Source organism: Triplophysa dalaica, chromosome 20, assembly GCF_015846415.1.
Source record: "Triplophysa dalaica isolate WHDGS20190420 chromosome 20, ASM1584641v1, whole genome shotgun sequence".
NCBI lineage: Eukaryota > Metazoa > Chordata > Actinopteri > Cypriniformes > Nemacheilidae > Triplophysa > Triplophysa dalaica.
The window spans coordinates 4,793,873-4,808,771 of record NC_079561.1 but is presented as its reverse complement, the minus strand read 5'-3'; the positions used below and the strand labels follow the sequence as shown (position 1 = coordinate 4,808,771).

Below are 14,899 nucleotides of genomic sequence, written 5' to 3'. Positions count from 1 at the left end.
GAAAAACAGTAAACTACTTAAATTTGTAGAAACTAGTCTTACTATAGTAAATATTTAAGTATACTACAGTATTTGCTACAATTTATCCAATTACTACAGTTAATACAACAACATATTCTAGTGAAAAGTCTAATACAGTTTACTATAGTTAATACACAATGTTTAATCTAAATATGTGTTTTTTGTATCTTTTTGTATGAACATGGCACAGTATCGTGATACTACTTGGATATTTCAGCTAGAATAGTATCGTACGACATGTTTATGGTACTGTGACAACCCTAATTGCAAGTACTCCGCTAAACAAAATATATAACAATGGCCTAGGGGTTTTTGGATATTTTACTGCAAAATTGTTACAAACTGCACCTTTAAGTCATCTAGAAGAGTAAATCATTTTACAATGTTTTTTAACAAGCAACAAAATCACTATTTTACATGAATTAGAACACAAGGATCAGAATAATGCAATCCACACATTTGGGATAATTTGCACTAATACCCCTAGATCAGTAAGGCACGGTAAAGTCATTTTTTCAGGCTTTGACTTAATTATACCTGTGCATGCCTCGCAGTAGACAAGAGCGATCAAATCATGACCACAATCATGCCATGTCACAGCCGTCAGGGTCCCCTCTCAAACAGCGGCCACAGCATGATGGATCGCTCACAAACAGCGCAATGCACCATCCTTGATTAATGAGCATAAAAACACACACGCGCGGCGCAGCGAAGGGGACGGTCGTCCACCGAGATCTGTGATATTTGTTAACATTAATCTGTGGGTGATGGCTGGCCGCTGTCGGAGGGAGAGGGGTGATTTGAAACCACCTTCCTTTCACACTGAATAGCACACAAGAGAAATGAGAGAGACGGTCTGATAGCAGGTAGTTATTTAAAATGTGAGTGTTTCGTGTCAAATAAATAACATCATGTTGTCTCCGCCGTCCCAGATGCACTGACGGAGGACGACGATTCACCCATGACGATCAACTAGCACTACAAATACAGACCTGTCACTGAAATTTTCCCTGGATGATGTTAACTCTCTCGGTACACAACACACAATCTTAAACTTGCATTAAATGTGATCTGACTCCTCTCGAAGACTCTAACCTTTACCCACTCGGAGCAGCTTGCAGTATAATAAAATAAATTCAATTTCTGCTAAAGAACATCTTTTAACATCTTCCATTGATCGTAACTGGTTTATGGGATAATTATTAATGTACTTGAGTCAGAGGAGTCAAGTCAAGCCATCTTGGTTTGTGAACCAGTACTGGAGGTGTTAGGAGGAAGTATCATTTGATTGAAAATGGGCAACAATTGCTCACAATTAAGAATACTACATATGGTAAGACTAATTTGCCCTAACTAAGAACAAGTCAGTGGGACTAGTTGTCAGGACACAGTCTTACTGTGTGTTCCAACCAAACGTGAAAGAAGCGTTAAGCACGAGTGATTAACATGGCAAGTCAATGCAAAGACGCAATGGGATATCCTGCGGCGAATGATATGGCGCGAATTGAGTGTTTTGGGCATTGGAACATGACACTGAAAGTTTACACCTTAAAACTTCAGTATTGTCAGCATAGCGGTGAGCAAACCAGTTACTATATATTACATCATGTTCACCTGTCAATAACTTCCCTTACTCTGAGCTGGATGAACACAAAACACCATCCAGCTCAGAGTCGTTGCTTGACCAAGACCTTGAATTTTGAAGGTAATTGGTGAATGCTGCTGGAGTCCTTTAAGAGTGTGGAGAGGCATCTGACCTCAGGACTACAAGAGATCAAAAAGTCTGAGGATTAACTTCCTGCTTCACACGCATAAAATAAACCAAGTATAAAACATCCTTGTTGTTTCCCCACTGAGCTTTGTAAGGACAGGAAAGGCTGAGAGAAAGAGATGTAAGGGGGCACATACGGTAGAAATGTTCTTTAGTAGCAAAATGGTTACAAGTCCCTAGTTTACACATGTGTAGTTCTTCACATCACAACAAGATGTCTACGATTTTGTCATTTTGATTTTTATATATTTTGATAAAAGGTTTTTAAAGCGAGGTTCTTTTTAATAAACGCTATTTTGTCAGATACGCATTTTGTTTTCTAATGCATTACCGTTCACACATTTCAAAGTGAAGCTCATTTATATGCATTTCGGGGGTCACTGTACCTTGAAAAAGATAATTGCTTTTCACCTTCCAAAATCTCGGATGTTCAAATTTGCTCTTCTTCAGCAAATGGAAAAATACGCTTTACCTTTTAAATGATTAGAAACTGTGTTGTTGATGTTAACAAGCACTCTTAAATACTTTTATTGGTTCAATTTTGCAAGGTTTCAAAAGGATAGCCGTGATATGCAAATACACGATATCATGTGACTTTCCATAGTAGGAATAAAAATTACAATAAAAAGTCAATGGGGGCCAATTTTGAAGTGAAATGCTCCTATAATAACACTTATTTGCCCAACAGGTACCTTTACGTACTCTGAACAAGCCTATATACAAGCAATATTATAAACACATTAACATGCCCTTTAAATCATGTATGTTACAAGCATAATATTCATCTGAAACTTTATTAACGGGGGGGACACGAAACTACTGACCATAACTGACGAGTGTAACACCATCCTTCTGAAACCCTACGAGTCCAAGAAACAAGCCAAATGTTTCATGTACAAGGAAACGCCCCAGTAAAAGTCATTCCCCGTGACATTTACATAGACCAGATTTACTTTTACCCTGGGAACTACAGCTGAACCATCCCATTAAACAAGGCCACCCGGCGACTCACCCGGGATCATTAACCAAACCAGCCACCTTCCCACGCGCCCAAAGGCTGACACTTCACCGCACACTTATAGTACTCCGTTGATCAGCGAAAAAGCTTGCAGGATTAGAGAGATGTAAATCGCAGGATATTATACACCATCTGCTATTGAAAGTCAGTGGGAGCTGTTTGCGAAATAAAACAAACGCCCGAGAGCACCGATCAGCAAGCTTGTCTCTCTTCATTAACATATAAACACGTTATGAATCAGTAACTGATTGCTTCGGCTACACGGTAATGTAACCCACATGAACGTCTGCTATGCTAATGCATCGAATTAAAGAGCAATACATTAAGAATAAAAGAAAGCAATGTTCTAACATCAACTGAGATGACCTAGTTATAGTGCTGGTAAGGCGGTACTTTGTTATTCCTTTCATCTCTTTCCTTCTCTTCCTCAGGTTGCTTCATCAAAACCCCATATTAAATTCAAGACTAAAGTTAGAAAATCTCCCACTGACTTTCATATACAATGCCATTCTAAATCTAGCCACGGGTGATAATGTCACCATAATCCTTTTCTGCATTTATTTAAATACTGAACTGTGATTGATCTTCTCTTTTTTTAGTATATTGTGCAGATCACAACTGACGTACATTTCATTAATGCAAAACCTAAAGCCGACATAAAACTTCAACACTTCAAATCCTTTCGCTGCAGTGCGTGCAAGTGCTTTCCTTCAAAAAATGAAGTTAGTTAAGCTATGTTCATTCAGTATAACATCATGCCCACAGAAATGAACCTTGACTCTCTGTTCCTACACACTTTTCCGTACCATCATAGGTTCCACTCTCCAGCAGCAGCCCGCTCTCCTCCAACACACGAAACTCCCCCATGCTGATGAAATTGTAGTCCACTCCTGGAACCTCCCCTTCCCGAGGTTGCCTTGTGGTACCTACCAAAAACAAACATGACAAAGGGTCACAAAATGGTAGGTGAAAATGCTTCTTTGTACAGTGCATGTAAAAAAAAAAAAGAGTTGTCTTTACCCAAAAAAGACTTTCTATTCATCATGCTAAGCAAATGGCATTATACGTCATATTGTGCATGAGTCACATACGAATCACTTAAATGAATCTTTTATGGTGTTTTTTCATCATTCTAAATCTTGAAAGCTCCAGTTCCCATTTAACACAAGACGCAACCTGCAAATGCTTTCATGTTTTATATGGAACATAAAAAAATGTAAATCATACAGATTAAGAACAATGATGATTTCGCGGTAATGACATTTCTGGGTGAACTATTACATTCATAACATTTTATTGTGGTTAACATGCATTTGACCTTCATGAGTGTCACTTTACAATGACAATATTTAGTTGTGTTTGCTTAAACTGTCCAAGATGAGAAAACCAGGAACATTGTAAGCTACATTTCCCAGCCTTAAATACAAGAAATCAGGGCACTGATCATCTGAATATTATGTTATGTAAAAAAAATATATCACAAGTGATACCAAATGTTGGTTCCAAAACAAAATATTTAGGGAATTTAAAATGTGCTGGAAAGTGGAAACCTAAACAAGGTCTCCCCTAAACTACAAAATATGTTCCCCACACATTTTTTGTTCACCAATGCTGCATTATTACAAAATATTTTCTCTGCGAAAACTGCGAGGCCGGAACTTTATGAGCACGCTGACGCCACACACATGCGTATAACGTGTTCATTTGGAAGGCATGTGCGAGCGCCCAAAACAATGATGGCGGTCTTGTGTCTCTTGTGTCTCTTGTGCTACGCAACATACGTATTAACGTTTCTCCAGCAAAAAGTAGATTTACTGCACCACTACGAGCAACGGATACACATTATGTACATACACCAATCTTATAGGATATAAAAGCACCTTTGGCATAAAACTGGCTATGCATGTGTGCGCAGGCATGTAGTGTTTCTTCACAAAGAGACATCGCCACCCACTGGCCGCTGACATGCTCAATGCAGCATTTGTGTTAATACAGATTGTTTTGACAATGGAGTCCTGTGTGTACGTGAAACCTTTTAAAAACGCAATGAAAAAACTTCTCCATCGTTGTCATATAAACACTCTTTATTCTCTCTCGCAGGAGGAAGTGAACACAGAAACTCTCTCTTTGAACAACCAAGCAGCATGACTGACCCAGGTTAACCTCTATTGTCCACTGTGTGCACCTTTAAAACACAAACCAATCAAGGCACGTAACCAAACAATGCCGGAGAGATTCCCAGATCTCCAAAGAATATTTAGTGCTCTTGTGAAAGTCTCCTTTTCCAATCATAAACACATTTTACACTTTGCTTGCTCCATCTATAAAGTCAAACCTGACTGACAGTCACACACCGGTTCCTGTGGAACACAAACAGTTTCTCTGCTGGAGGAGGATAAAAAAAAACAATTAGCTATAGAGTTCTGCACATAACCACATGAAACACTGCCAGCTGCCTAAGTACATTACCAACCAGCCCTTACGGTGGCACACAGCCTGGCACACTTCAACACGCAGCGCTGCAGAACATTATGAATAATTTGTTTATTATTGGGGTTTACATAATTTACTAATGCACAGTCTCTTTATAAGTATTGTTTTGCTGTAAATGATTCTTGTTTTCATAAACTCAAGGTATCTTATCCTGAATATGAGCATAATCACATTTCCATAATTTAAAGGCAGAATTTACAATAAAGGTGTACTTTGACATTTCAGCATTAAAACTGTATATTATGACACAGAACTGTACTGTTTACACTGTAATGTAAACTCGCACATAGTGATGTGACAAAAAAACTATAATTTTATAATAAGGGGAAGCACATCCCACACTCAATCTTCCTTAAAGTATTTATTTTCTGACATTTAGGGCGTGATAAATTATCCTCGTACTTTATTGAACTGATGGTCAGCTTTGAAATTTCTTACATGTTTAGGAGTCTAAAAGCAAAGTTGTAAATCTTTTCAGGTGCACCGACCAATCCTTCAAGATCAATGACCTAAAGCACTTTTTCATTTCTGCATTCCTTGTTTTATCTGTGGATGAGGTGAAGAGGGGTTACCGTCAGGCTATAACGGATATTAATGCCAGCAGCAGAAGGAAGGGAGGGAGCCGAGCTTCAAGGATTATGTGGCAATTTGGACTCGGGGCGCTCTCCTTTTCCCTTTATTTCCAACGATGCGGCTTTTATGACTTTTCTGTCCTTGTCTTCAGAGGGACAAATGTGAAGCTTCCGTTCCATAAGAGTTCTTTAAGCAAAGGCTTGGACGGCTACAGTAGTCAGAAACTCATACAGGCCTAGAATTTTATTAAAGGGGTAGTTCACCCAAAAATAAAATAATTCCGTCACCATTTACTCACGCTCTTGTCATTTCAAACCTGTATGGCTTTCTTTTTTCTGCAGAACATAAAGGAAGATATTTTGAATATCACCGAACAGTGCCGGCACCTATTCACTTCTATTGTATGGACACAAAACAAATAATAGGTGCCGGTTAAAGACATTCTTCAAAATATCTTAATTCGTGTTCTGCGGAAGAAAGAAAGTTATACAGTTTTGAAATGATAAGATAAATGATTAAATATTTTTTATATTTGGGTGAACTATCCCTTTAAAGGTGAAATGTGTTATGTCTATTGTCTATGCAACTAGCATTGTAAAATGAATCTAGAAATGAAAGACAATCATACTCACACAACAAGTTAAGCCAATCTTACAGTGTCAGTATTTTGGAGCTCTCTACATAATCGACAAGAATCCTAGAACCACAGAACGTTCCCCTAACTTTAGTTTTTGGTTTCCTTTTGGTTATTGTTTATGGGAACCAAAAACTAACGCTCCAAGAACGTTCTTTTCATGTTTGATTGTTCTAATGAAAAACTAACGCTCTATTTCCGTAAAGAGTCTTGGAGGACCAAAAACAAAATCCCTCACTCACTTGATCTTTATTGTTATTCTAAGCAAGATTTACAGTTGTGCATTAAAAGAATCTGAGTTCTGGGAAATTTGCCTTTACAGTCCAGCAACGTACTAAACACTGCTTCCGGTAAAAGACACGGCGGTCCTCGCTGTCCTTCCACGTTATTGTGATTAATAACTCGCATTTAAATCATAATTCGATTATTTTACAAGACTGAAGTCTGGAAGATGAACTCTGACAGTTCGCTCTGACAAACCTGCTACTACCGGCACTATTAAATATAATTAGATCTGTCCATCATCTAGCTTTCTTCCTGTTGTGAATGGTTACGCTGAAGTGAAAAAGCGTGAATGAAGAATAGTGAGTCATGAGTTCGGATGGCCCGTCACAAGGACTGCGGATGTTAATGACAGTAGAGATTACAGGTCAGCCCACACACCGAGCTTGTGTTTTATGCAATGCTGATCCACAGAGAGACCGAAACATCTGCCCGAGTCTGGTCTTCATTACAATCCCCAAACTTGTGCCAGGTGCAGGACTGTTTAATAAAAACTGTTCTAACCACACCAACATTCTCCAAACCACCTGGGACAGACCGCATAAAATTAAAAGATTACAAAGAGGAAAAGCTGTAATTAAAGATGTTTGAGGAATGAAGGCATGTGTTTCACTAATTCACTGGTTAAAGGCCAGAACATAAATTCAGTGACGAAAGAAAAGCACATTTGGTGATTATGTAGTTGCGTGTTGGCAATGATGCCAAAAAGTCAAAGATGGTTGCCGTTTTGTTCCAGTGAGTTTACGAGAATAAGTAACGTACAATTACTTCATATCATTGTAAAATAATTATGTGGTATTAGGGCTACATTTACACTTTAAGATTTAACAACCTTAAAGTGATAGTTCTTCCAAAAACAACATTTCTGTCATCATCTCTTCAACTTCATGCTTTTGAAAACCTGTATTCGAGACTTTCTTCTGTGGAACACGAAAGATATTTTGAGAAACGTCTCCGTGTTTTTAGTATGTACAATGGAAGTCAACGGGGGCCAATGTTGTTATGACAAACGTTCTTCAAAATATCTTCTGTTGTGTTCTTTACAAAAAAAGAAAGGCTTGGAATTACACAGGGGTGAGTAATTAATTAAATATTTTATTTTGGAGTGAACGTACTCCTTTGATTCTGACTATCAGACTTACAGTCTAAAAACTGTATACTCCATTATTTTACACCCCCGAACAATTTTTGGAAGAATATCCTGGATACTCTTTTTCATATAGGCTAAAGTTAAAAGGTGATTTTTTTTGATGAAAAAGAGTGACAAGATTTTCGTGTCCCACAGAACTTAAAGTTAAAAGAAAAGACAGATTTTTCATTTTTAGGTTGCGTACCTAGAAAAAAGCATCTGTGAAGCTCATAAAGGCAAGTTTAAGGACAAAAAAAATGACCCTTATGTTGTTTCATCCTTTCTACACAAAATAAAAAGAATGTTAAAGACTCACTGCCCCAGTCACCATTTACATACAGCATCCTTTTCCATACAATATAAGTGAAGAGGGAATCAGTCCAAAACATCTAACCACTCCTGTGTACCACAGAAAATAAAGAACAACTAAAAACCACTTTATGCAATGCAGTAGAACTAACAGGTGAGCCCGGATGAAGACAGAACGGCGCTGAAGCATGAAGTATATACTGTAGGTGACTATGGAAAATACAGTGATGACATTAGCACGATCAGCATTTACGGCACCCATTGAAATGCAGGACTAAATGCAAGTCAAGACACGGATCAGATGGTGTTATGCTGGAATCTTCTCAACGTGACCTGCACTTACACCTGTAATGAGTTATAGAGACTATAGAGAGACAGTAGCAGGATCAGAGAGCGTGTGACTCACAGGGAATGGTGCGCAGGTAGAGGTTATCTCTGATCACTTGCTGAAGCTTGTGGTCCAAGGAGCCTTTCTGGAACTGCAGGCTTAGGTAGTGACGCAGATCCGTGTTCAACACCTTACCTGCAAAGACAAAAGTCATTAAGGTCAATTAAAGTACTTTGAGGAGGAGTTCTTTTAGGAGATAAGGTCTACTATTCACAAAAACTGACATCACAATGCATTTGACTTCAGAACTGTAATGTGTTTCTGAGAGACAGCTCAACTGGAAGACCAACGTGTCATGTGTTCAATACAGGAATCACTGATAAAATGAATACTTCTAATGCACTGCAAGATTGGAAGAAAGCATCTAATGTAGATGTAATTTAAAATGTTCCTTTTGGTGACAGACCTTGATGTTTCTACTAAAAAAATTATATGCAATGAGATATCAATCATAATGACCCACAACCAGTTTTAAAGGGACAGTTCACACAAAAAGAAAATTCTGTATGACTTTCATTCTTATGTAGAAAAGAAAAATAACATCATTTTGAAGAATATTGGGAAGCGAACCATTGGGACCCCATTGACTTCCATTGTATGGACACAACTCCTAGTGTCACATAAAGGTTTTGAAGGGTATATAAATAAATGAAATTTTGGGTGACCTCTTCCTTTAAGAATGTAACCAGGATCGATTACGCTCATTAGAAAACAGATTGAATATGCAAATTCGTTCAGAACTGTTGTGATCGAAAATCTCTCTATGGAACAGATTAAAACATAGTACAATGTGTTAAAGAGAGCTCCGAGTGCTCTTTATAGTCCTTTAAAGCACACTTATATAAGCTAAAAAATAAACAAACACACTCGTAGCAGGGGAATTTTAAGAATGACGGGCGTTTCCAACTGTGCGGAAACTTTCCGCCAAGTTCCACGAGCACTGATTCTGTTTAATCCTGCTCTTTAGAGACAGCGTGTGGGTGCCGCACAAAACACGTTGTCAATATAAAATGAGGTGAATATGACTAAATCAGGCTAAACGAGCGAAAGCCATCCCGCTCTTCCCTCAAAAAAAATGACAACCCTATGATGCTGCAGCAGACAAGATCTCGGCAGGAGGTCCATGTGTTTCAACACGACAAAAATGTAATTACTGGCTTCCTTCGACAAGAATCCAGATGTATGAATGCACGACGAGCATTAAAAAACAATCCAGGTTCTACTTTTTGGAAACTCAGGAGTTTAGGCGGAGTTCAGGCAAGGGTGTAGGCGACGCAAGTCATCCGAGGGGATGAGAAACCCGCCCAAATGAGAAAGCAGGAGCAGAGTTTCCCCCGGGCGACTAGCACACCGGAGGGAGGGGCGCCACCTAGCCGAAGCAGCGTCGGTCTCCAGCTGTTGGTATCGCGGAGCTCGTGATGTTCCGCCACGCTTTCTCCTCTGGGTGGGGAGGATGTGCTTTGAAACGGTGCCAGTCACATGCCTGCTGCATCAATAAGCATTGTTTTGGCCCTGCAGCTGCCGAGCTTCATAGACCCGTATAATCAGAGCGCGGCCCCCGACACACACATGCTGGCACTCCTTTATAATTATACATGAAGCCCCTCATACTTGAAAAATGGGGTTGATACGATACTGGCATTATGGCATGTGCAGTTCTATCAATAATATACCATAAAAAATAAAAATAAATCTGTGGGGCACAAAAGAAGATATTTTGAGAAATGTCAAGTGGTTGTGTTCATACAATGGAAGTCAAGGGGGGCCAATGTTAAATAATTTTCCTTTTTTATTAGACTATCCCTCTCACAAACGGTGTGACACCATGTGTTTTAAATTAGCCAATAATGTTTCTCTTCCCTTAGCAGCGAGGTGGCGACTAGGCCATTTGTGTCTTAAGAATGAATAAACGCAAACATGTTGTGATATCTCCTGCTAATTCAGAATGCAATGTAATCACAACAAGTCTCTCCCCGAGCGATTCTCTCTCACGGGGAGCGATACGACAGGCTCGCTGTGATTGCAGATCGGCCTCTTCCCATTGGTCGACTCGACGCATGCTGATTTGCTTCAATCTAAATGCACTCGAGAGGTCCATAATTCTCATTTAGAGTTCTGGTATTAATTCCACCTCCGTGGCTGTTTAGTAAGACATTACAGCTTTTCATTTTGCACTCAACATCACACGCTCCTCATTTCTAATAGTATTAAACATGATTTATAGTGAGCGTCTTGGTTCGGCTTGTTGGACCAGTTCTGTTGAGTCCAGCTGGAACCAATAGCTGCTCTCTGTGACTCATACTGTTTGTCCTTAAAAGTGTCTAGAAGCCCCCCGGACTCCATGAACGCTGATATCACTGCCTTTGGCCACCAACACCTGGAAATCATAAGCTCAAACATCCATTTTAATTTCATGGGGACTTTTAGTATAATTGTTGGCCTTATGGAGGTCATTATACGAATGAGTCTGGAGCAAAGTTTGTGACATCATTCTGCACTTTAGCTTTTCATCAGATTCTTGGTTGTGAGGTAAGCTAAACGCTACTGGCTATTTTAAAAGGGGAGGATTCACTCAATATATCCCACCCCATGACTTCCTTTTTCAGTTAAATAACGTCAATGCATCGAGCACAGTTTTGCATTCCACTTCAGCAGTACTCTGCTTTCATACAACAATTCAGCAAACACAAAGTGAAATATATTTATGCTAGTTGCACTTGAGAAGTCATAATGCTACCCATGGTTGGCAGAAGTATTCAGTAGTAAAATAAAACAATTGTCTACGGCAGCTTAAAGCTAACTCTTGTATAAGCTTCAATCTTGTTATGCAAATGTAAAGTTCATATTGTTTTTGATCCTAAATGCGAACTTGTATGTGAAACAACGGGCTCTTTATGCATTGTGTCTTTCGAAGCTAGGAATGGTTTTCGAATCATGTTTTAGTCAAGACCCTTGACAAGGTCCAAGAGCTACATTGTGTTATTCTTTGGATGCTGTAAAAGCAGAATAAATGGGAAGAATTTAGGTCAGGCCACAATGGCCTTGCTTCATCGTTCTTCGAAACGTTGTAGCACGCTGGAATGTGGTCCGTGTGTTCCCTAGCAAAATTCTCAACGCTTGCAATTCATAAAAACCCGAATGCGCTACTCTTTGTCCCAAATGCATTTTTCTATGAACTAGCTGTTAAGTCCATATGGAGTATGCCGGGGGGGCACTCGCAAAAACATTTTTAAAGGACTGCAGTTCTTATTTTATTCTTATGAGAATGAGTTTCGAATCAAGCCAAGTCATTTATATATAATTTACAAATATTCTCACACACATACACACTGAACTACCCCCACACCCAAACACACACACACAGTCGTCTCGGTCTTTGTTTACAGAACAGGGCGCTCTTTGTTGCTACGCTGTCAGGTAGCATTAGCGGGTTGTGTCATGTCTCTTGGGTGTCACCCTCCATGTCTCCCGCTAGGCTGCACCAAGTTCCAGTTACTGTACCGCCAGGGTGCCCAAGGGACACAATAGCTACTTTTGTGCCTCATCATCAAGGCATTACGGCCATTTCGATCAAGGTGAAAGAGGTCAGCCATGGAAATGATGGGTGGACACAAAAAACACGACTAGTCTCAGAGGAACTAAAACGGCTCTTTGGTTCTTTATTTAACCTCTTGCTCACAGTTTGCGGTACAAGATCTGGCAAGATGTACTTGATTTTAACTACACATCAGCCTCTTTGGGTTGCTTTCCTTGACTAACTCGTCATCCGCCTCACAAAAGCTATTGTCCTCCTGGCTATGAGGGAAGTTAATAATGTCAGAGAGGGAGTCTGTTTGATCACGGTCTATAGACCTCAGTCAGGTTGGACGGTATACTCAATTTGAAGTGTTTGAAAATGAGGCTGTGAGGGCTGGATGTTAAGTGTCTTATAGAAATAGAAATTAATTTGGTCATTTTTACCTGAAGTCTCTACTTTTGGCACGTTTTCGTCAACTGGAAAATTGACAAATGGCTGTTAATTTAAGTTAAATATAATGTTAAAGGTCCAGTGTATTAAATTTAGTGGCACCTAGTGGTGAGGTTGCGAATGGCAACCAACTGCTCACTTCAACCCCCTCTCTTTCGAAGCATTACGGTGGATTGTCACATTTTAAATTCTTCGCTAAAGGAAGATAACATATTTAAAAATGCGCTCCGTAGAGTAGTTCCGTTTAGGGCTACTGTAGTAACAACATGGCGAATTCCATGCAAGGGGACCCGCAGTGTGTGTAGATATAGAAACAGCTCATTCTAAGGTAATAAAAACATAACGCTTCATTATGTAAGGTGTTTACACACCAGTGAAGACATAATTATGTGTATTATATTTCAGTCAATAGATTTTTAACAGTCACATTTTCAATTGAGTCAAATAAAACACTTGGCACTTGGAAAGTGTTGGCACTATTACCAGACATTGTTATAAAGCACAAAATATTTGGATGGAAAAATAACATTTAAATAAAAGCTTAGCCACATAAATGTAATGCAGCATTAAACACAATTCAGTTGACTGTATTTTTAATATTCAACTATATATTTATTATTAGACATGTGAACCTACAGCAAACAAAGACTGTAATCTGAAACGGCTCATAGGAACGTCATGCACCAGCGTGCCGCCTTGTGCCTATATTTTAACACAGTAAACTGAAAGCAACTTATCTACAACACATCTGCACGTTCCACAGCACCTCCAAGCACACCTTCAGGCACAGCTCCTCTAATATTTGACAATATTAAACAAAAGATCTACAAATAAAGTGCAGCTCTCACATGACCGTCAATAAGAATACATCTACATACGCCATTCACTTCTGGGTCAAACAGACAATGCGCAGTTACAGTACAGAAAACCACTTACATAACACCGCTGTAAAAAAATCAACACACAGAAACTTTTTCAATTAGTGGACAGGCCATATAAATGCCACAGATAAACCATCACCGGGAACTAACAAGGCCGTTTTATGACAGCGGTGCAGCGGAGATTCACGGGAAGCCCAGTGGAGAGCTAATTAACAGCCAGAAAGAGCCGCTTGGCAACTTGAGTCCTGCTGCCATTGATTGTTAGCTTATAAGAGCTTAAGTGTGCATCAGCAGACTTAAAATTTTGGTTGGGAATTTCAGATTTAATTAAAAAAAAAAAGAGGTTCTTTCCTTTTCGTGAGAAAACCAAACCGGCCCAACGTGATTTTTTTGTTTTGTTAAAGGGGTGCTGGAACGATGTGTCATGCATTCTGACTACTTCACAATGTTAAACGTGCAGTCTTCTCATGCCTAACATGCTGAACTTGTCAAAAAACATAGTATTTCTGTGCTCAACATCAGATCCCCCAGCGATCCTACAGGTTTCAGATTTTTTTCTGACTATATAAAACTTTTTTTTTTAAATCTTAGTGCCTTATTGGTTATTCTTCTGTAAAAACACCCAGCGCGCGGCATGCCTACGCAGCAGCATGGAGAGCAGGAGAAGGAGCATGCGCAGACGTCTCTTTCACTTGTGTGCACGAGAGAGAGCGAGAGCGTATGTTTGCGATGTTCAGGTGTTTGTCGGTTCACTGCATTTGGATGATGAATGTTATATAAATGGTTGATATATGCTGGATTTGGAGATTGTTTGAAACTGATATATGGAGCCGCTAAAAGATGCTGGACATGAACCGCATTCGGTGAGTAAAACTGATGTCTGTGTTTTGTTGACAATGTGCTTTAGTTCAGCCTACCCCTCCCCCCCACACTTGCCGTATGATTTTGGAAGTAATCGTACAGCTGTATCTATCTTTTATAAATGTGATCAAACTCAATACTCTTCGAAGATACAACGTATGCAATACTACTCTATAAGTACTCAAGATTAATATGAGATTGGCAGAAACCCAGTGTGTTAGAGCCTCTTTAATATCTTATTTTGGATTTATGTTATGTTCATTAACCAAAGTTTATCATATGAGAGCTGCATTCTGCAAATGTTGCCTCTGTCTCAATCTTTGTAACATAAAATTGCATCTTACTTCATCTTCACCTATAGGTGAACAAACGGACAATCCTCGCAAAATTCGACGTGACAGCTCAACTTAGAAATTTCTCTAACGGAAATGAACCATGGTATTATTACACTTAAAACAAATACATAGATACTGTAGCAAAACCGTGATTTTGCTAATTGTAATCAAAACAACCCCCAAAAAACCCACACTGTTACTAAACTTTTACTATAAAAAACACGGTTCATTTTTGTA

The 14,899-nt window shown here is 39.2% G+C and overlaps 1 protein-coding gene across 6 annotated transcripts in view; it reads right to left on the bottom strand.

Moving 5' to 3' along the window:
• magi3a (membrane associated guanylate kinase, WW and PDZ domain containing 3a) overlaps window positions 1-14,899 on the bottom strand; it is a 101,229-nt gene that overhangs the window by 31,380 nt on the left and 54,950 nt on the right. For all 6 annotated transcript variants that reach the window (XM_056732804.1, XM_056732805.1, XM_056732806.1 and 3 more), the window contains exons 2-3: window positions 8,637-8,753; window positions 3,617-3,736 (exon numbers count right to left, since the gene is read on the bottom strand). In XM_056732804.1, the coding sequence (XP_056588782.1) occupies window positions 3,617-3,736; window positions 8,637-8,753 (237 nt within the window). The remainder of the gene's footprint in view (window positions 1-3,616; window positions 3,737-8,636; window positions 8,754-14,899) is intronic.